The following is a 23,945-nucleotide window of genomic DNA, read 5'->3' as shown; positions in this document are numbered from 1 at the left end:
CCCCAAACAGGTATATTTTTAAATAACAAGCCCTGGGCAGCATTAATCAAGCCCCCGTGGCAGTGTGGGGGGGATTGCCTCCCCCCACATTTTTTCAGTGCCCCCATGACCTGGCCCACTCGGCTTCGTTTTTTTTTTATTTTCCCAGCCGGATTTGAGCACCCATTGCGAATTCAGCCAATTATTTTTTTTTTAAAGGAGTTTTTTGGGACCTCCTGAGCAGGCCTAGGGGGTCAGGGTCTTTCTACCCTGCCCCCTTTTCTTGTTTGTTGCGCTTATTTTTCTGTTTTCTTGTCACTCGGTTCAACCGAGTCACAAGATGGCTGACAACACGTCCTGATTTGGAGTATTGACAGTCAATTAGAATAAAGCTCATAGTCGAGAGGGTCCGCGGATTCACCGCGCCTCTATATATCGAAACTTTTATTTTTTGATTTTCTCAGCCACTCCTGAATGGATTTACACCATTTTTTTTAAAAATGGGGGCTTTCTGAACCAAGCACTACCTTGTTGCCAAATTTGGTGTAATTCCGTTCAGCACTTTGGGCTGTAGCCGTGTCTAAATTTTCCTATGTGAGATTCATTTTCTGACCTCTTTTTTTAAATTTCTCAGGAACTACTGATTGGATTTACACCATTTAACAAAAGGGCTAAATTTTTGCCAAATTTGGTGTAATTCCGTTCAGTAGTTCAGGCTGTAGCCGTGTCAATAGTTTCCTATGGCATCCTCATGGGGAAAACACGTTTTGGGACCCCACTTTTTTTCTCATCCCCCGCTTACCGAGTCACCCCGAAACTTTCAGGATAGGAGATGACCAGAGCGCCCCACGAATTTTGAAAATTTTGCGAAGATTTGCCAAGCGGCGCCAACGTTATTAGGAAAAGAAAAAACGCTCTTCCTATGGAAAATAGGTCCTAACCATAACTATCTACCGGCGACTGCCAGTAGATAATATATAGTACCTATATGGTGGTTGCCAGTAGGGTACTTATAGCTAGGACCTAGTTTCCAAAGGAAAAGCTTTTCTTTATTAGGCTATAAGTTTAGCGTCATTTGACCAATCTTCATGAAAGTGCCCCTAACAAGTGTTCTGTGTGTCATGGAAAATTTGGGCGTGATCGGTGTAATGGGGACTGAGAAAATGGGGCACAAAATAACGGTCCATTTGTAATGTTAATTCCCATAGGAACCTTTAGCCACAACTACAGCCCACTTCTTACAAACAAGGGGACCCAATGGATAAACTAGGACCATGGGTAGTCACGTACTATAAAGAACAGAGGTCCTAGTAGTGAGAAAAATTAGCTTAACACGATAGATTTATAGACTAGAGTCAGTACTATAAATTAAATCCATATACCCAGCCGGGCAAAGGATATTTATTATACAATTGGTATGGCAATCAGAACCACAGTATATATACAAACAAGTGATAGGGCACAGTCCTGTACCTATCATTCAAGAGGAAAACGAAAAGAATAGGGAAGGTAGTGAGAGTTGAGAAAAGAAATAACAGGCAAAAGCAAAGGAGCCAAATTTGTGGCTTGCACGTAGTTACATATCATAGCAAGCTCACAATTATAGTAACTACAATTGGATGAACACAATGGTTACTTATGTAGAACTGTATTTTAAAGTCGACGTTTCGGTCCCCTGGCTCCTAATAAACCCGAGATCATCATCAGGGCTAATGATATTAATTGCCTGGTTTGGTTCCAACCTGTTGAATCAAGTGGAACGAAAAAAGAGCAGAAAACCAATAATGAGGACGTTGTCCTCGAGCCAAAAATAATTAAGGTAAGCAGCACGTATATACGGCGAGTGCACCCATCCATGTGCAGACAGTAATTTCAATCATACTTATTTCAGATTGGCGAACATCTCTGGTGTCGTGTACAACCGAGCAAGAGCATTGGTTGAGGAGGACCGACATGTGAGGAACATTTTTAATAACAGTGTGGATTGTGATCAAGAATGCGGCGCAGTGAAGAAACTGGCCTATAATTGTGACATCATTTTATAAGACCGCCTGAGTGGAGAATCACTAACAATACGGTGCGATGATATTCCATGGTAGCTTGTGATTTCTTGTTGAGAACAAGGGTGGTTATAACTGTACATTGCACCGGCGCCGTGACGATGTGAAGTGAAGGGCTATGCGGGCACATGTAAGCGAGGAACCTTGCGTCCGGTGGTGGCGACATAACATGCATTTATCAACTCGTAATTACTGACCCAAAGGTGTCAGAGGGAGACTGCTGGCGGTGGTGGCCACGCGGGCTGGACAACTACAGCCCAAACGGCTGAACGGACTTATGCCAAATTTGGCAGGAAAGAGGATGTTGGGAAGTGCTTTTTGCTTATTTGGTGTTAACCCGTTCAGTAGATTTTGGGAAATTCAAAGCAAAAATTATATATATATATCTTTGGTCGCGGATATTTCGCAGCAGTTGTGTGGCTCATTGCAAATTAATTCACCAACGGGAATGCTATGATTGGCAGGACGCAACCTGAACAGAAAGTTGCAACCACCATTTTATCGATCTCGAACGGTTCCTGGGGCTGACATTTTCTGTAAAAGCTAGCAAAAGGGGTCAGAGTGGAGGTACTCTGATCCCATGTCTGAAAAATGGGGGTGTTAGTGACACAAGTTATTTGTCAACGCAACTGGCAGAGCAGCCCCCTGTGTACCATCGCAGGGAGATCATGATTATCGTGTCGTCATCGCGAATAATAATGAAAATACAAAAAAATAAAAATATATAGTTGTAAACACTTGCTGGTCGCTGTCACACTCTTGTGTACCTACTCACATATTCACTCAGACACATTTACACTCATTCACATATCCACTCACACACTCATGTATCCAGTCACATGTCCACTCAGACACTCATGCACCCACTCTCATACGCATTCAGGTACTCATGCACCCACTTACAGACTCACTAGGAGAGTGACACAGCCATGTACAAACCCACTCAAACACTCATACACTCACTTACAGATACAGTCTGAGATTTTTGCTTCTACTGACACACCCACTGGTCGAGAGACCCACTCAGACACTTATGCACCAGCTCATAGATCCACTCACAGGGTCAGGTACCCATTCACGTACGGACTCAGGGATTCATACACCCACTCAAAGACATACTCAGATACTCATGCACCCACTCAGAGACCCACTCATACACTCAGGCACCCAGTCATGGACACACTCAGACACTCATGCATCAACTCACAGACTCACTGAGAGACTTATGGCTCCACTCACACACCCACCGAGACATTAAGACATTGATGCACTCAGTCACAGACCCACTCAGACAGTCACGTACTGACTCACAGACCGACTGGGAGACTTATGCTTCCACTCACACAGTGCATCCAATGTCAGACTCACTAAAAGACTCATGAGTCTGCTCTGTGATATCCACTCACAGACTTATATAAGCAGTGACAGACCCACTCGGAGACTTATGCATCCACTCAGAGTGAATCATTAATACACATTGTTATAGAGATATTTGGATATTTATAAATGTTTTTATAAAGTTATGTAGATAGGCATTTATCTAGTGTGATGGTTAGAATTATAAATGTATTATGTGGTGGTGGCTATTGAATTACTGCTTTTGCTTTGCATTTTCGTAACGTGACCACAGCATGGTACGCTGCCACCAATGCTATAGATGTGAAACCTGTGACAGGTAACGCAGCCCCTGTCAGTCAATGAGGACATACTTGGTGCTCCCCTCCAGGTCACATGACACATCCAGGACCTACTACAGTCATGGAAAGGCCTAGGCATCAGCGCACATGCTACATTAGAATGACACCAGGACCACAAACCAAGTCAGGATACCAGACACAAGCAGTCAAGCACCTAGGACATGGGGACAAGCGTGTATACAATATGGGGGACATTCCCGTCCCACATTGATCATCTTCAGCTTCTATTTGCCCCATTCCTTTGTCTTCTCTCTTGCTTTTTTTGTGTTTGGGATGCCATGATAGCAAAGGAGAGACTAAGAGATAGAGAGAGACAGGGTGATGTTGCGGGAGAGAGAGACAGAGATACAGAGAGACAGAGAACGAGAAAGAGAGAAAGCGAGACAGGGGGATAGAGAGATAGGGAGAGACAGAGAGAGACAGAGAGAGACATAGACAGAGAAAGAGAAAGAGAGAGAGAGGGAGAGACAGGGAGAGGAGCGGGGATGGAGAGTTAGGAAGAGAGAGAGAGAGAGTGAGAGACAGGGAGAAGAGCGGGATGGAGAGATAGGAAGAGAGAGAGAGAGGGAGAGAAAGTGATGTGTTGAAGTGAAGTTTTCTCCCCATTCCAAGCAGCTGCTAGCTCATACCAAGCCTAGTTGTTCCTCATCAGCTCAGCTAAACAATATTTTTGTCAGTATTCAAGTTCTGTTTCTGTGCAATCTTAATTTGTACAATTTGTCTTTCTCCTTTGCTTTGTGCTTCTAGGTCACATGGGGACCGAAAATGTTTAGCAAATATTCTGGCCTGCAAGAAAGTGACATTTTCCTCAGTTACCTGTCACTAAGCCACGCGGCTGCACAATATTTCGACATCTGGCTACCGATGTGCATCGGAGGGACCACCTACTTTGCAGATAAGGATGCCCTAAAGGTACCTGAAGGATAAGTATCTATTTGTGTGTAGTAGTTAATAGAAATATGTTGTGTAATTTGTGTGTGTCTAATCACCTGCCTTTGCTCACAAGCTTGTCTCTTTAACTATCCTTCAAGAGATCACACCATGAATGTTGGAATCTTCCCCAGCTACAGTCAGCCTCCACCCCTACAAACCACTCCAGTCAATCCAAAGATGTTCATAATGATAAACAAACTGGAGCCGGCACTGAATGTTCAAACAACCCAACATGAGAAGCTTGCACTCAGTAAATAATGCTGAGTATAATACACCACCCTCCCCGCATCCATCAGACCCGAATTCCCTACACTCAGTCCTTTAGTATACCCCCTCAACAGATGGTGATGTGTGTGCCACCAGGCCATGTTCACCTTATGGCTCTCTTTACAGCCAATATTTGCAGAAAGAGGACCTGCTACTTGAGGTTTGAAAACGTTTTATGAAGACAACAATCTCACTGCAGTGATACCAATAACTCCTAGGATAATCTATAAGAACGGTTCTCTAAAATGGGGGCGGAGCTTGCTGAAGCACAAGATGACCACGTGAACGTAGAGCTCCATGAGCCATAGGAACGATTCATCAGATATCCTTACATCTGACGCCGCAACACCATACTCTGCGAGTGGAGAGAGCACCGCTAGACTGCCGTCTGGTGTGGAAACAGTGAGCGGAGCCCGGACATTTGGGGGAATCGGCGGACGCGGCCTGCACAGCTATCGTGCACCCCACTCTTTGTTGTTTGGCGGGTGGCGGCACCGGAGCCACGCACTGCACCGCTCTGAGATGCCTTTAGCCCCGGGGCTCTGCTGCGCTTGCACTGCTGTACACGCGAACCTGGAGGTGCGGCTCACGGCCCCTGCTGATTGCTGCCATTGTGAAGGGCCTGTGAGGCCGCGCCCACCCCAGCGACACCAGAGCCGCTCTACCACCTGAGCGGGTATTGAGGTGGTCCATCATGCAGTGGTGTCCCTGTGCTCCCTTCGGTGTTATCCTTGGTGGGGACTTCACGAGAGTGTGTGGAGAACTGCCTGTTGTTGCCCTGGAGGTGGGCTTCTGCCCTGTGCTGCACTGTGAGATTGCTCGTAGTGATCTCGGATCTTGGCCTTGAAGGACTTCGCCTGCAGTGTTGCTGACCGGGAATCGCGTGCACAGCCCCACAGTACTATTAACCCTGCTGGGCCCTACGATGTTGGGCGCGATTGTTGGTGGCCCCATCCAGGCGTGACCTTCGATCTTCTGTGCTCCTGGGTGGTTCCGGGCGCCAGCCCCTTGAACGATTCCTGTCATCAGCTGGGGACCTGGTTTCCTTTGGCCGTCCACCCAGCAGGACGCTGAAGCAACGCAGCGGTTGTGTTTCCAATAACTAAGTTCCCGACCGGAGGGTGGTGGCGGTCAACAACGGAGAGGTTTTTCCCTTCTCTATTGAAGGATATATTATGAAGGATTATGTAAAACGGACGAAGGAGACCGCAAAATTAATTTGAACCCATGCAGCGTTCATTTTAAGTTCGAGTGATAGAACCAGCCGGAAGAGATTGGACCACGATCCACATAACATACATGGATTTGAGTGTATAAAATTTGATTTGCCCAATAAGTCCTAATGAGGCCTGGATTTACAAGAGGCTAAAACGCGTCGACACTGTTGTTTGAAGACACCAATTCAAACAAAAAATTTGTTTGACTAAGTTGATAGAATAAGCTTGAATTAAGAGTGTCAGAGTGAGATAGGTTACAAAAAGACTTCTGACCTGGTGATACTCTTCTACAGTTTCTTTTGGTGATCTATAAATAAGGAATGTTTTTGTTGAACGTTTTTGTGATAAACATCCTTGGTTAAAAATAAATAGGGCAAAAGAACCTAAAAATAGGGTTTGAAATATTGTGTACGTGTATATATATGTAAATGTATTTGTATGTGTATAAATGTATAAAATGTGTATAGTAATGTGAAATATGAGATAACAGAAATGTAAGAAAAAATATAGTTTAATACAAAGAAATACTTAAACCATATAGATATAGATTGAATTTGTTGAAATGACGGATTGAAATTGGAGAGTCCCTTTATACATAAAGTTTTGGATTAAATCCGATGAAAAACCATTTTTCATGGAATGGATAATTTATGGTATCCATTTCAGAGAAAATTAGATGGACAGATAATCATTCCGTAGGCCACTTTCCTTTTTCCCTGTACAACTCAGGCATGGTCGTGGTGCTAGTCAGCTTATACCTACCTCTGGTGGAGAGCGTCTGGTAGCTGCTGAGGGTGCTACTTGGTTGGCAGCCACCCGGAAGCTCGAGGGAGAGCTCTGGCGAGTCGGAATCAAAACTGGGGAAAGTCGGTGAGGGATCGCTCTTCCCTGCATAGCCTGACTTCGCACCTAGCACGCCACTTGCATGATCATTGGGGGACACACAGTAGTTCTATCCACCCCAGATCAAAGAACACAAACACAGCATATGGTGGACGTATCTCTTTCGTCGCCAAGATGGGTAACTGCTCTTTGATCAACAGAAGGCCAGTACCAGGGAGACAGTGGGGGCCTGACCTTCGAGGGACCCGGTGGCAGACCCTGAGGATGTACCCGGCGATGTAAAACAGATGTTTGCTGCAGTGCAGAAGAGCTTATTAACCATTGACAGTAAGATTGACTCGCTTGCATTCGCATGGACAGAATGTCGGAGCGACTAGACAAACACGCAGAGAGGATCAACATGACCGAACGGCGTGTGATGGAGGTGGAGGAAGTGCAGTCGGAATCTGATACAGTCCGAAAGCAAATGGCCAAAGCACTGGTAGTGTTAAAAGATAAGGCAGAGGATTTGGAGGCCAGGTCCAGGAGGAGCAACATCAGAATTATGGGCCTACAAGAGTCCACCTCGATAGGCAACATGGAACAGTTTACAGAGAAACTCCTTGTCGCTCTGTTGGGTCACAAAATCTTCTCTGAGATGTTCGTGATGGAGCCTGCCCACCGATTACTGGGCCCTAGACCGCATTTGGGAGACCCCCGCGTAAGCTATTGAATTACATGGACAGAGAAGCTGCCCTAAAGCAAGTTAGAGAAAAAGGTGTACTGACATACGAGGGCTTCACAATATCCCTGTACCCAGACTTCACCAGGAAGGTTCAGGAAGCCAGATGCCAATTTGCCCTCCTGAAACGGCGCTTCAGAAAGCAGCGCATGGATTATGCTTTGCTGTACCCGACCAGGCTTAGAGTTATGTTGAACGGCAAAGCTAGGATTTTCACGGATCCTAAATCCCTATAAAAACGCTTAAGCACTTTTCCAAATCGGGAGAACGGAATTCGGATGCAAAAAAAACCTCGATGAGGCATCTAATGGGGCATCTGGAGGCATCCTGGATGAACAAGACTGAGGAGATTTCGACTTGTTGCTGTTCCTTATCTTTGTTGCCCCGATCATACAGTGTCTTCAACCCCTCCCCCGGAAGGCTCCTGATGTCACACTCCACTGAGCATTGAACGCTGTAGAGCTCTGTGAAGATCACTATTGAAACGCTGAGGATAATGTGACTGTGGTCTGAGGGGACACTACTATATTGGCTTGAACATGCTTACCATTTCAGTGGGGATCCCAAAGGGTTTATGTAAAGTTATTGGATTGTTCTCTCCACCTTCAATGCGTAATAATGTCATCATTGTTGGTTCCGGCTGTGCCTTGTCCGCTTTGATGGCATAGCACATGGAGTGTTTTCTTTTTAAGTGCTGGTAGTGGTGCTTTGGTAACATCTGCTCCCGAGTGTGACACACTTTATGGCTTACTGCCTTTTTCGTACAAGGGGAATGGGTGGTGGGTGGGGGGACTTTGACTGTGCTAAGTTAGGGTTTGCATTGCATGGGTGGGGGGGCGGTGTCATTGTTATGGGTAATTTGTTTTGTGTGGCTTGCTTTTGTCACAACGTTGGTATGGTATAAGACTAATTTGGCTAAGGAGTTCTGTAGTAACGGGCTCCTCCGGGGTGGTTATGTGGGTGGATGTCAGAGGGACAATGCAGGAAAACTGTTCCCTCCTTCCATGAATACTGGGTGATAGGTAAAGATTATTGACCTGGAACATCAGAGGGTTGAATGACTATCGGAAAACCAGGAAAGTGGTTGCGTACCTTAATAGGCATAATATAGATATTGCCCTATTACAAGAGACCCACCTTCCTTTAGATAACCCAATAATAATGCACAGAAAGTTACAGGGTACGTTTCATGCAGCGGGATTTTCCACACATGCACGTGGGGTCATTACCTAGTTAAAACCTAGAGCCGGCCTCTCCCTAGAAAGTCGTTATACAGACGCAGAGGACAGATTTGTGATTACAAAATGCCAGGGGGAAGGCATGGAGTTTATCATTATAAACATTTATGGCCCTAATTTTGACCACCCACTATTTTATCGAACACTTCTTGAGGTAGCATGTCATATACCCTCTCTACTGCAAGTATGGGGAGGTGACTTTAACTGTGTTTTAAACCCTGCTATTGACCGGCACGGGGGCCCTGTTAGGCATCAATTACTAGCTGCTAAAGTGATTGTAGATGCGATAGCTGAGCTGGGCATGGTAGATATTTGGCAGTCGTGGTTTGGGAACGAGGGAGGAAACACACTACTCTGCACCACATAATCTATACACTAGAATAGACAACTGATTTCTTGCTGGTTCTCTAGATCACGCAATTTGTGGCTGCGAGGTCTTCCCCCGCTCGAACTCTGACCATTCACCAATCCTATTAGACCTTGAGTGCCCTCAAAAATGCCTGGCCTCTTTACGTGGATATTTCTTTCATATGCTCTCCTTGATGAGGCTTTCAGGGCTGAGATGTCTGAAGCCATTGAAGCCTTCTTTGATATTAATATTGGCTCAGTTTCGCGCTACAAAGCTGTCTGCGAAAACTTTTAGGTTCATATTAGAGGGATAGCAATGCCTAAACACTCAGGAGTTCTCCGCTCTACTAGAGGGCACCTTGCTTCACTTCAAGTAAAACTAGCTGAGTTGGAACGAGAAGCCGTTGAGGTGGCAGTGACTCAGGGCCGCACTGGAGGAGGAAGCTGACAAGGAGGTCAAATTCTTGGGGAAGTACGCCCTAGCGAGGACATACGAGAGAGGGATCTCCCCAGAGCTACATTGGCAACCATAATGAAGGGTAGACGGGAGGCATCGGGTCCCATAGAGATCAGTTTAGCCTTGGGTGGAATGATTAACAACCCAGACGTTGTTGCCGTTTGTTTTAAGACTTATTACTTCGAGTTGTATAGCACTCGTTCACACAGTTCTGACGCTGCCATGCTGGATTACATGGAACATATTAGGCTGCTCTGGTTGGAGGACAAACACAGGGAGTACCTAATGAGACCCCTGGAGGCCTGGGAAGTCCTTGATGCACTAAAGTCCATGCAAGCAAATAGCGCCCTGGGCCAGGAAGGTTTAACAGTAGCCTTTTACAAGGAGTTCAGAGAGCAGCTGGTCCCTCATTTAATTGCCAAGGTCCTGGCGAATTGCCTAGCCCCTCTTATCCCGGTTTTGGTAGGCCCTTGATGCAGCATGATTACCAGCTCGAGCTATTCAAAAACACCATACTCATCTGGGCCCATAAAACATTCATACAATAAGCTGGCAATCCTCCGCTGTAGATCAGGACTTAATTTACCTTGTAATATATTCTACCTGTACACCAAGTCTTACCAAACCTTAACACCTTAGCTCCTATTTTCCTCTGGTCGATAGATTAGGTTGTTAGCATAATAGGCAGAAAATTACAATTACCTTTATTGATTTGAATGACCACAGACTCGGGAGAGTTTTAAAACCTTTATCTATGCAAATATTTTGTGAACCAGATACCATTACATGTCAAACACCAACTTTAAAGAGAATTATGATCAAAGCAAAACATAAAGGCTTAGTAAAATCTCATGATGTTAGTACCTGGGAAGGGTGGAATAAGAAAAAGGTACAAGGACATACCACACAGATGTATATTTACCTAGAATGGTGTGAGGACCAACCCCTGGCCAAGGAGCTGGAACGGGACTCCCGAGTAGTCAGGAGCCAACAGATCAGGACAGGTTCAGGATAGGACAGTTAACCTCTTCTAAGTGCAATGCCAGAGCCACACCCCTCTCTGGTGTTACTCTCCTCCCCTTCTAGATGGACATGTTCTTCTCCCTCAGCAATCTCTCTGACTCTTCTCTCCTGATTCTTCTGTCAGAGTGCTCGAACTGCATCTCTGACATCCGTGGCATCCGCCATCTTCTGCCGCAATGTTGGGTCGGTGACAGGTCCGTGACAAGTCTGACAATCTAATCAACTGAGCCTACCTTAGTTATACTATTCTCAGTGTATGTACATGCCCCAAATGTTTCAAAATGTGTGTATTCCTGTATGGTGATTGGACAATAGGATGGGGAGACATCATCACACCATACTAATGTAATGTAATTTTTCTAAGGTTCATTGTTCTATGGTCCCTCCCCTTAATTACTTTTTCCAAATTTTATTTCCCACCCGTAAGTCACATAGGACATATACATTGTACGCAAAATGTATTTTTCTTCTTCCCTCTTCGGGTCAAGAGGTGCTGTTCCCAGGCGCGTTTTCTGGTCAACTGTAGTTTGGCAGCCATTCAATGTCATAGTGCAGAGTTTCACAGAGTCCAGTGCGCATGTGCATCTTTTAGCAAGATGGAGTTTTCAGTCACCCTCCAGGCCCAAATACGAACTAATAACAAAGTCAAAGAGAAACATGTTAGAATACGAAAATAAATGAATGCACTGTATACCACTTATTCTTACTCTAATCCCTTTAGTTTATTTAAACTATTGCATTAGCGATTAAGAAGACATGCAAAGTTTAGTTTAAGCAAAAGCATTAGCATGCGAGGTTTCAAGCTGCCATCTTTAATACTACTGTGCAGCTGCAAAGATTTCCCACCAAAGCGAAAGACGTCATACTACATAGATCCAGTTGACGCATCCGCAGAAGATTCTCGTGTTTTCGGCAGCTATATTAAGACACTTGAGTTACTTGTTAGTAAAGTACATTTAAAGCTTCCCCTAGATAAAATACATGTTGTGTAATACAGTTATTAATGTCCACAAAACATATTGGTTACATTATTACATGTTATTCGAGAGGTTTGAATTTGACCAAGCTTCTTTATGTATGAAACCTTGCTCCATCACGCTGAACAGGCAGGATTCATCCCGGGCCGCTCATTAACTCATAACCTATGCACATTATCCAGGGCTATACAACACACCAAACTAGACATTAAGGCAGCTGCGATTTTTTGGGATGCCAAGAAGGCTTTCAACTTGGTGGAGTGGAACTTTGTGATGCTGGTGTTAACACGCATGGGATTGGGCAACCTGTTCATTCAACCGGTGGCAGTCCTTTATAACTCCCCAACGGCCCGGGTGAGAATTTGAAACACTGTAACTTCCTCTATCACAATCTCTAGAGGCACCGTCAGGAGTGCCCGCCTACTCTATACCCTGGTCGCGGAGCCATTGGTGTGTGCCATAAGGGAATATAACAGTTACAGAGGGCTTTGGTTCCCCAACTATAATTTAATAATTTCCACTTATGTAGATGATACGCTTTTATATATTCAAAACTCGGAGACTAGCCTTTCCCCAGTTTTAAGGGGGGTAGTACGTTTTGGGGGATTCTCTGTGCTAAAAATCAATTGCTCTAAATCCACAATTCTTCCCCTTACCCCTGTGATGCTCTTGATGGATCTCCTCTTACCCCTGTGATGCTCTCGATGGATCTAGAGTTCCCCCTCTCATGGTCTACTGATCCTGTCCAATACTTGGGGAACCAGGAACAAATGTGCTCAGAGACGGCTTTTATGGAGAATTATGGCAAAACGATTGTCAAATTAGAAGACAATATAAACAAATGGATGCAACTCCCCTTGTAGCTCCTGCGTCATGTGTTCCTCATGAAGATGGTGGTGTTGCCTAGATTACTTTTCTTATATTTAGATATACCTATGGTTCCCCCTCCCACTTTTTCAAGCAATTAAAGTCCCTACAGGTTAAGCAAGCTTGGGCCGGTAAGCACCCCCGGGTCAAATGGGACATCCTCACCCTCCCATATTCTATATGTGGGCTTGGTGCTCCGGATTTGGAACTCTACTATCGAGTGGCACAGTGCTCCCACGCTTTCTATTGGCTTCATCAGCAAACATCTCTCCCCCATTTACACATAGAAAAGGTAGCTGCAGTGCCTTCCCACCCTGCTACAAAACTGTTCTGCACTGCGGTGAGACACACATGCTCTTTGGACTCAATAAATGCAACTACGCATTCCTGGCAAGCTTTAATAAAAAGACAAGCCACCTCCATTCTCTACTCCCCCCTAATGCCAATTGAGTGGCGTGCTTGGCTCCCGACTGTCATGGAAACGGAGGTGGTATGTGCCCTAAACAGCCTTGATATTTTGGTAATAGACAACTTCTTTGCTGATGGGACAGGGAAAGACTGGGAGGGCCTAATTGCAAGAAAGCAGGGTATTATTCCTCTTAATGTGTCCACTTCTATAGAGCCAGTCATGCGCTCCGTGAGTTGCTGGGTGTGGAGTTGATGAAATCTCCAGGGGTCGTCCCATTCCCTACTGCTATGTTCTGAGTCCCAAAGCAAGCTTGTGTCACACATTTGCAGACTGGTGCAAGTTTATCGTAAAAACTTCTATACTAAAGCCAGACTTAATTGGCAGCCGGATTTCGAGGTTACATTAGACGATGACACATGGCGGTATTGCTGTGAAGACTATATTTTGCAAGGTGGGGAATGCACACCCTCTTAGACAATGTTCATCCTTCACTTCAGTTCACAACTTATTTTTCATGATCGCGTGCTCGTCGGAGTGGTGCCCTGCCCTGGCAGCACCATAAGTACTATATCAAAGCATTTTGGGAAGACGTTCCGCCCCAAATTCCGAGGCACAGCGTAATGCGGACTTGCATAATAAATTCCATTTTATTTTTTCAATTTTTAAACGTAAATTTCCTTGTTTTCGCTATTTTATTCCACTTTTTGTTTTCTCATCACAGCCACACGTAAGGAAATATGCAGATTTTCAAATATTTCACATGTTCAGATTTGTCCATCGGACCTTACTCCAAGAATAAGTACAAGAGCACGGAGTTCATCAAGAAAGCAGTATTTTATTGACCCAATGCATTTCGGGCGTGTCCCGCCCTTCTTCGGGGGTAACTACAAACACCAATAAAAAATGGGCATCATTATTCTGTCAGACACATTTAAAGCTTCAACATTATTATAACTTCATGCTCAAAATTAACAGACCGAGTTGTTTTTACAAAACAAATTTCACCTTCTGCTAAGAGGTTTCCCCGTGCCATCCCACGTGTGCTTACCAAACCTTTTTCTGTACCTGGTATTGCTGTGAAGCCACACAGCGCATCTCCCTGAATGGTCGGCAGCGTCTCATCCAGCTTAAATTCCTCAACAGTTTATTTTACTCCTGCCCATATGCATCGATATGGCTTGAGGGACTGGGATAGGTGTGAAAGGAGAAGCGCAGAGGCAGCAGGATTTTTACATTTGGCCTGGCTATGCCCCCCAATTGCGAACTTTTGGATCTTAGTGTTTCAAACACTAAGTGACATAACCGCTGAACCCCTGACCCCTGATCCCTTGCTGGCCCTCCTGGGCTTCTCTAAGAAGATACATAAAGATATACAGCGCTTGGTTGATATTTTATTTACTTATTTATTTATTAAAGTGTTTTGTATAGCGCGAACAAGACCCATGGGTATCAGAGCGCTTAACATCGAGATCGGTTACAAATTGGCAGTACAATATAAAACAAAACAGATATGGGGTAGAAGAACTTAAGGCTATGAGGGAGTGCATAAATATATATATTCCACATGCATGTGCAGTTAAGGCTAGCTTATATCCCTATCTATATCGATAAATAAGAAGAGGTAGAGGTTATATAGTTTTCTGCTATAAAACAGTTCTCGGTTCATCTAGTAAGGAGATGGCAGTGAGGACAAAGTTCAGTTCCGGTTAGTGGGTGAAGTCATTCACTTCTCGATGATATTGTTCATGAAGACCGCCGCCCTTCATCGGAATAAGAATATTCGTCTTAGAGTTCCGTTAGCTTCCCTAGTGAAGGTATTTCCTCAACATATGACTTTTCAATTCCCGTTTGAATTGAACAATATTTTGAATCTTCCTGATGCTTGGAGGGAGAGAGTTCCAGACTCTAGGGGCAGCTCCAGAGAATGATCGGTCATAAGACTTTTTCTTTCGGAAGATGGCTGGCCGCAGCAATAGCTCCTTGGCACTTCTGGTTGGTCTGATTCCACCCGATAGCTTGATTTTCTTGGCTAGATATCTTGGTGTGTTATAGTGCACCGCTTTGTGGGTAATGCATGCTATCCTCATTTGAATTCTAGCCTCATAAGGTAGCCAATTTAGTACTTTCAAGGGAGGAGATATATGATCAAATTTCCTAGACCCCGTGATGAGTCTTGCCGCTGCGTTGAGACAGGCTTTTAATGGGGCTGTGGAAGTTTTTGGTAGGCCGGCTAATGTGGAGCAACCATATTCGATCCTTGATATAACTAAAGATTGAATAGCCAGTTTTAAATCTGCTTCCGAGATGAATGGTTTTAATTTTCTTAAGTAACTCAAGTGGAAGCGGGCACTTTTCGCCATTGAATTAATATGAGCTTTCATGTAAAGATTTTCATCTAAAGTAATTCCAAGTGATTTCGCTGAGTTGACTAGCGTTGGAGTGCAATTTAGTGCCGTCAGCAGTTTGGTCCATTCCTTTATTTCAGAGTTGCTCCTTGGTGGTGAAATTAGCAAGAATTCTGTTTTATGGGCATTTAGTTTCAGATGATTGGAGGTTAACCATTCCAGAACCAACTTTAGCGTCTCATTCATTAGGTCAATGTCCTCAAGATTGGCGATCTTCAAGTATATTTGTGTGTCGTCTGCATATATGTGGTAGGAGATCTGTGATTTCCGTAGAATGTCTGTAAGAGGTTCGACATATAGGTTGAATAGATCTGGGGATAGCGTTGAGCCTTGCGGGACCCCAATTGTATTAGGACATGAGGGTGAGATTGCTTGGTTAACCAGGAATCGTTGGGTTCTGTTGCGTAGGAAAGAATTGAACCATTTCAGTACATTTCCGGACAATCCCATCCTGTCCTGTAGTCTGAACAATAATGCTTCATGGTTTACCGTGTCAAATGCAGCTGATAGGTCTAAAAGAATCAGTAGGCAAGCTTGCTTTTGGTCTAGGGCTTGTAGCGCATCATCGACAATGTGCAGGATCGCTGTTTCCGTGCTGTGCCCTGCTCTGAAACCTGATTGCCATTCGTCTAGTAAGGTGAACTTGGTGATGTGTTGATTCAATTGGCTCTGCACGCATTTCTCCATAAGTTTGGCCAAGAAAGGGATGTTGGTTACTGGACGATAGTTATTCGGATCTGTTGTGTCTGCTGTTGGTTTTTTGATTATTGGCACTACTTGTCCTGTTTTTAGGCAGTCTGGGAGGATCCCTTGTGCAAGTGACGCGTTTATTATTTTGGTCCAGATTGGGACCAGGATGTGGCTGATCTCTCTTACACACTTTGCCGGTAAAGGGTCGTGATAATGGTTGTTCGGTCTAATTTGGCGATCTCAATCTGGTCATATAATTCAAATGTGTCCCAATTCGCTTTATTTTTTGCTTTAATCCTCTCAGTTGTCATAGTGGTCGCATTCGTCGGCATATGTTGCGTCAGGTGGATAGCCGCGGCATTTGCGAGCTCTACCTCTAGCAATTTGGTCTTTTCCGTGAAAAATGTGGAGAATTCCTCGCCGCTTAGGGGGATCTTTGAATGTTCTTGTGCCGATTTGGCCAGTTTGTCTGATTGATGTTTTAGGATCTCGAAACGTTTTCGTGGTCTGTTTTTGGCATTGTCAAGTTCTGCTCTTATATATTCTTTCTTCGAATTGATTATCTTTTTGTTATAGTGACTTCTGGTGGTCCTGAGGGCTTTCAGCTCAGGAGAGGAAGGGTGTCGTCTCCAGTTTCTTTCGGCCGTTCTCAATTTGCGCCTTTCCTCATTCAGTGAACCATTGAACCAGGGATTTTTTTGTCTTTCTGCGACTCTTTTCAGTTTTAGTGGCATGGTGTCATTGACGATATTTCCAATTGAGGTAAGGTAGTGATCAGTCAACTCGTTTACATTCTTCATGTCGTCAGGTGACTTTAAATCCTTCTTGCACCTTTCAACCAGTAACTCAATGTTCGCCACTTTTGTATCTCGTATCGCTTTTTTGGACCTGGGGGGTTGCACAGTCCTACCCTTTTTCACTGTGGGAATCGCGAATGTTATGGCGTGATGGTCCGACCAATCACAAGGATCAATAGCGAGTATTGATGTCTCTTTCTTATTTGCAATAATCCAGTCAATCGTCGCTCCTTGCACATGTGTGGGTTGGGTGCAAGCTTGTGTAAGGTTTAGTTCTGCGAGGAACTCTTTAAGCAGTTTGACCGTTTTGTCATTTGCATCGTCCCAGTGTAGATTAAAGTCCCCCAGGAAAATGTTGTTGGCAGTAGAGTCGGGGTTGGCCGTTATGATCTCTATTAGTTGCTCTGTAAACTTTGCGTTATCTCCTGGTGGATGGTAAAACGCATGCAGATTGCATTTCTGATTGCTTGCTGATCTTATATTCAGACCCAAGTATTCACAGGATTCCAGGGGGTCGGCTTGGATTTTGTTGACCTCTATCTCTGATCGGTGGATGCAGGCTATACCTCCTCCTACTTTTCTTAGCCTATCTAATCTCACAATGTTATATTGCGGTGGTACTAAGAGGTCAATGGCGGGCGATGATGATTCATTGAGCCATGTTTCCGTAAGTATTGCTAGGTCAATTTCCTTATTGAGGATGAGGGCTGCTATGTCTGATGCATGTTTAGTTGCCGAACGACAATTGAGTAGAAGGCAACTCAAAGGTTTTTCACAGTTCCTGAGGTTCCCATTTTCAGCTTCAGTTGTTGTTAATTGGATAGGTTGTAGGTTGAGGTGGATAGCTTTCCTGTCATTCTTTCTGGATGTTCTGTTAGCATCTATTGGTACTGTTTTGATTTTCTCAGCACTTCCCCGTTCCGGTTGTTCATATGTTCGGAGTAAGGCTAGGGTTTCTTCATCTGAAAGGGGATTTGTCCTATCTGGTCTACTGAGCCTGTTTTTGAGACCAGGCCATCTCGTCATTCCATCTATATAGGGTATATATATAGGGTTGTTAATAGCGAAGCGGGTAGTTGCTACTCACTGGGCACGAGGTTCACCTCCTACTCTCAATCAATCAATCAAAGCATTTATATAGCGCGCTACTCACCCGGAGGGTCTCAAGGCGCTGACACAATGATCTAGAGGCATGTTATTTTGTAATACACAGTCAGATCTGTATAGTAATCTTCTTCCCCCACAGAGTTGCCCTAAGAACCTTTGGAGCCTGTAAATGAGTTATTATGACCCCCTGGTCAATGGTCTTGCATTTGGAGGGGTCCGGGATGATTTGGGTAGACACTGCAGACATGGTGATCGACTGAATCTGTGGATTACATTGTTCCTTGGTCATATCATCAGGTTTATATGGTAGGAGCTCTATGTCAATTAAGAATTCAAAAAGAGTGTATGCATCCCTCTGGTCAGTTAAACATATCACATACTGCTCACATTTGGATGTTGCATTAGGGGCCCTATTGAAGATAGGGCACACTTTTCCTGTTTGTGCCATGCAGCACCTTAAAGCAGGTGTGCCAGGTGCAAACAGGGAAAGTGCGCCCTATTTAGAACAATGTACGGCCCTCTGGGCAGCAGCAAACCCGTACTGCGCCAGGGCCGGGGATTAAAGAGATATAAGGAGCAGCCGTTTACAGGTGGTACCCATCTTAACTTTCAAAAGGGATTAGAGGTCCCCTAGCAGGTGAGTGCTGTGAATGACTGCGCCCGCCTGCAGGGAAATGTCTGGGGGGTTCATGGGACCCCTCTTCATCCCTTGAGAGGGCTGCCCTCATGGGGTGCGCAAGCAGTTAGGGCCTGTTTGCCTCGGCCCCATGTCAGTGATATGGCGTGGGCACAGAGGCAAAGTCAACACCTGATTTGAGGGAGCGCCCTCTCTTGATAGTGCTTGCGCTACATGTGCGCCAATACTATCTGTATTACAGAAGGAGCCGCACAAGCGGCAGCGGCATCTTCTATAATACAAAAGTGCCACAGGGTGCACAGAGCAGGAACAAACACCCGTTCCACCCCAGAAGCACTTCTGTAATATGGCCCCACATGGGAAAAAGAGGTGCAGATTGCGGAGAGAGCAACACATACAATCAAGTCTCATTGTCACTGTAGCTCAAAACCCTGTTCACTAAATATCTTAAAAGCCTATTTAAAGCATTCCCCTCACTGCATTTATATAGGAGGCAGGTTCAGATCAGCTCATAAAACTGACCAACACAACTCCAAACACAACAGCTAATTATGTCTCCATATCCCTTTTCAATGCAATACACACCCTTCTTTCTAGCAGTCAGGAAACCTCTTACTGCCTCAGGTTGTCCCAACAGGAAAGTCTTTCTCCATCTCAGATTTGTAGATATTCATGAAAACAGCAGGAGGGTGTAGTGTCCTGCGGGACACATTCTAGTGTTCCAGGAATTGTCCTATGTAACCAGCCACTCCCTGAGGACTGGGTCCACACTCACCCCACACCCACCCATCGCAGGTGTCACTGGTCAGGTGGCCCTGGGCCAGTTACCAGTACCATACCCCATGTGTATGTGTCATCATTCCACCTGCATGCAGGCTTAGGGCCCAAGACCCTACAGAGAGCTCGATCCCTAGAGTGAAAGGCCCTTTTCTGACCAGCTGCAGGTCCAGCTTTAGGATGGCACTGATCAGGCTTGGAGAAATATGGAGCATCGAACCGCACCACATACCTATTTGTCTTGCCACAGCACCCTCACTTCAGCTAATCTGGTGCATGGGCCCTCCTCTTGGTCCAAGGCCGGGTTGTGGATTTGACTGTTACCTTCACATCAGATAAAGCAACTGGCTTCTCTCCTTCAAGCACCAGAGATTCGAGGAAGCTTTGCACTGCTCCCAGCATCCAATGTTGAGTATATTACGTTTTACCCCATTTTCTGAGCAGTCCACTTTGGATTTAAGATGATTATGGCAGCAAAGGTACATTCAGCAAACCTCTCCTGTTAAATATCTGACCTTATATCTCTTTTAAGAGCCTCCCCTATAGTGTAGTTCCTATATCTCTATTAGGCTCTGCGCATTGGAATAACATACACTATAGATTTTACATAGGACTGAGGTCAGTATGTCTCTATCGAGTATATTAAACGTAATTGTGTGTGCCAGCTAGCTCAGAGGTCACTAGAAACTTTCTAAAAAAAACAAGAAGTGATTAGTCTCTGACAACCACATAAACATGACAACTTTGTTTCCCCTAGAACCGGAACAATATCTTCAGAGTAGTGGAAACAATAGATAGCTATTTCACTCAGTCAATCGTGCTTACTTCGTTTATACAGAGTTGCCTAGAAATAGAGAGACAGGCGTTTCAATAAAAAGGGTTTATCAAACAGTCTTCTTTCTCTTGCAAGATGTACGAACTGCTTCAATCGTTAGACAGAATGTGAAGTAATGCGTACAGCTTAAACAGTAATACGAAATAACATCGATCAGTTCCACCCCCAACTTTTTAAAAAACAATGTCTTATTGCGGGTGAGTAACGCTGCTAGTAAGGTTTTTACATTTTTTAATGTCAATTGTCGTTCCCTTCCCAAACATCAGATGGACATATTTGACCTTTTAAGTAGTGAACACCCAGACGCTATCTTTCTAACCGAAGCATGGCTTCATACTAGTTCGGGTCCTGATGTAGCTCTAGCCTTACCTCCTAATTATGCTATAATTAGAAGGGACAGAGTTCGTGGAAAGGGTGGAGGAAACGCTATAATTTATGATAAATCCTACCAATGTAAGCTTGAGGATTTATCTCTTTCAAATTGTGAAGCAGCTCTATTTAAAATCACAGTGACCCCGCAAACCACTTTTTCAGGGCATTCTTGTTTATCGCCCACCTGGACCTTCTTGTTCCTGGGCCTCCTCTTTGCCATATGTTCTCAAAGCGTCGAATTTCACTATATTGGGTGATTTTAATTTACATCTTGATAAAACTGAATGCACAGTTAGTAGTGCATTGATTGCTGATTTTGTGGCACTTAATCTTTTACTTTGTAATACTGGTCCTACACATATCGCTGGGCATTTGCTGGATCCCATTTTTTCCAAGTTACCCTGCCTTCGGTGTGATCCTGCTCTTCCTTTATATTGGTCAGACCATTTTGCAGTTAAGTTTCGCTGTAGTTTTTTGTCAACTACAACGGCTGTCCTTGATAGGAGTCAACATAGATTTTGGAACTGGAATAAATTGGATATAGATATCTTTAATAAGACTCTCGCTGATAGTGCCTCTATCAGTGAGCATATGTCTACCACCTCATTAAGTATAATACAAGATTGGATTTTGCAGTTGAGTACTGTCTTCCGCCATCCATAAAAAAAAAACATAATCACCATCCCCCCGCCCCGTGGTTTACAGAGCAATTAAAAGCAGAAAAAGCAATTGTAAAGCTCTGGAAAGGAGATGGAGGAGGAACTATATACAGGATTCTAAATATGTATATAATCAAGCTCTAAAACATTATCATACTCTTTGTAAACTAGCAAGGAAGAACTATGTTTCCTCCAATATCTCTAACGCCAAGAACTGTCCACGTACTTTGTTTACTATGGTAAAAAAACTTGCTGGTTCTGATACACAGCCATTGCCACCTATTTTAAATGAACAACAATGCGATAGTCTCGCTAAGTACTTTGTGGATAAAGTAGAGCAAATACACTCTGTACTACAAAATATTCAGCCAGTGGCATCAGCTATGTTGCTCTCGACGTCCGTGTCTGAATACAGGGTGAAAGACTCTATTAGACTAGAATCCTGGATACCTTTTGACAGTAACTCTTTTCAAAAGATTTTAAATAGTATTAAATCGGGCTCCCCTTGTGACCCTATTCCTGTATCCGTGTTGCAGCAGTTGGATTCATCTTCTTTGATGTTAATCATGCAGTTGCTAAATGCTTCTATTCAAGAAGCTACTGTACCTACGGACTGGAAACATGCGATGGTCGTTCCTCTTTTAAAAAAGGCCAATGCTGGTTCGTCTTAGCCATCCAACTTTAGGTCTATTTCTTTGCTTCCCACCTACTCAAAAATTCTTGAAAAGCATGTTAACCAGCAACTAGCTCAATTTGTTGAATCTACGAACTTTTTACATTCCAATCAGTCTGGCTATTCCACCGAGACAACTTTGCATGGAGTATCAGAAATAATACGGCAGCGACTAGATTCTGGGGACACCGTGGCTCTCATACTGCTCGACCTGAGCGCTGCATTTGACACGGTGTCTTATACTGTGTTAATTGATTCTTTGCAATCTATTGGCATTATTGGCTCTGCACTTGGCTGGCTTTCATCGTTCTTAGTCAAACGGACTTTTCAAGTTTTTTCAGCCAGAGGCATTTCTAAAACCCATTCCTCTTCTTATGGGGTACCAAGGGCTCCATCTTATGTCCTCTTCTGTTGAACCTATATGTTAAACCTCTGGCGACAATAGCAGTGGAGGCGGGGCTGTGCCTTTTCTCTTATGCTGATGATACCCAGATCATTTTTTCCCTTTCCACAGAAAAGATGTCTGGATCCTCTGTTCTTCAGACTGGTCTAAGTAACATTGCATCTTGGATGCAAGCCAATCTTCTTAAATTAAATGGCGAAAAAACGGAGGTCCTCATTCTGGGTAAATATAAAGATTTTTGGGGTCCCCAGCATTGGCCGCGTGAAATGGGTGATCTTCCGCAACCCTCTGAGTATGTTCGCAACCTGGGAGTTCTTATTAGGATAGGATAAAAGGTTTGTAAAGCGCTCGATTGCCGTTGCGTCTTGGCGCTAGTGTGTGTGTGAGTACAGTTCCAAAGTCGTAGTTTATGCCAGCCTAAGTTACAAAGAGCAGCGTCTTCAGGTTCTTCCTAAACAGCCTCATATCTGGTTGGAATCGCATATCCAGAGGTAGTCTGTTCCACAGGCGTGCTGCCCCGTTGGATAGAGTCCTACCTCCCCATCTAGCCCGTTTAACCCTGATAGTTTTAAGAAGCCCTAGATTAGTAGACCTCAGATGACGTGAGGGAACATAGGGCGTGAATAATTTAGAGATTTCATTGGCACCCCCTCCATAGAGAGCCTTGTGAACCAGGCACAAGGCCTTGAAATCAACGCGCTGCTGTACTGGAAGCCAGTGCAGTGATGTAATGCCAGCTGAGGTTGGGCAACCCCTTGGACGACAAACTATCCATGAAGCAACAGGCAGTTAAGGTGTCAGCCACCTGTTTCACCATCTTAAATGGCTGAAAGAAATTATTTGGATGCTTCCGGTTTCCAGTCAGAAAACCGTAGTCCAGGCACTTGTGACATCTAGAATGGACTATGGAAACATCCTTTATTTGGAATCAAATAAGGATGTTACACAGAAACTACAGGTGGTACAAAACTCTGCTGCCAGGGTGCTCTGCCAGCTCTCAAAAACCTCAACCACTTCCAGTGCCTTGCGCAGTCTTCATTGGCTTAAAGTTGAAAGCTGTGTAAAGTTTAAGGCCATGAGTTATATGCATAAAATCAAAGCCAGCTCTGCTCCTAAATATTTACAAACTTTAGTTCACTCTTACGAGCCCTCTCGTTCACTTCGTTCAGCCACGCAGGGAAGATTTTCGGTGCCCAGAACGAAATTGAAAAGAATGGGAGGTCGTTCATTTGCCTGCCTTGGTCCATCAATATGGAATTCTCTTCCCACTGCAATTCGTAATCAAACTTCATATATGAATTTTCGTAAACTTTTAAAAACCTGGCTATTTAACCAAAGATGTATCTTACTGCATCTTTCTTTTCCTTTACCTCTGTCCTCTGTCAGGTCTAGCGCTGGGATACCCTTGTTGGGTAGCTGTGCGCTGTATAAAATTAATTTAACATAACTGTAATAGTATTGTCTGTTGCTATGACATATATAAAAATACATACATAAATAACACAGGCTAGTATACTCAACTGGTGCTTCTAAAAAAATCCTACTCCAGCGTAC

At 44.3% G+C, this 23,945-nt stretch overlaps 1 protein-coding gene across 1 annotated transcript in view; it reads left to right on the top strand.

Annotated features, from left to right (window-relative positions):
• LOC144817691 (long-chain-fatty-acid--CoA ligase ACSBG2-like) overlaps positions 1-23,945 on the top strand; it is a 432,359-nt gene that overhangs the window by 196,201 nt on the left and 212,213 nt on the right. Inside the window, exon 7 of the mRNA XM_078674438.1 lies at positions 4,484-4,648. Within this exon, the coding sequence (XP_078530564.1) occupies positions 4,484-4,648 (165 nt within the window). The remainder of the gene's footprint in view (positions 1-4,483; positions 4,649-23,945) is intronic.

This window comes from Lissotriton helveticus, chromosome 2_1 (genome assembly GCF_964261635.1).
Source record: "Lissotriton helveticus chromosome 2_1, aLisHel1.1, whole genome shotgun sequence".
NCBI lineage: Eukaryota > Metazoa > Chordata > Amphibia > Caudata > Salamandridae > Lissotriton > Lissotriton helveticus.
Note: the sequence above shows the minus strand (reverse complement) of the source record. Positions and strands in the feature narration are given on the sequence as shown.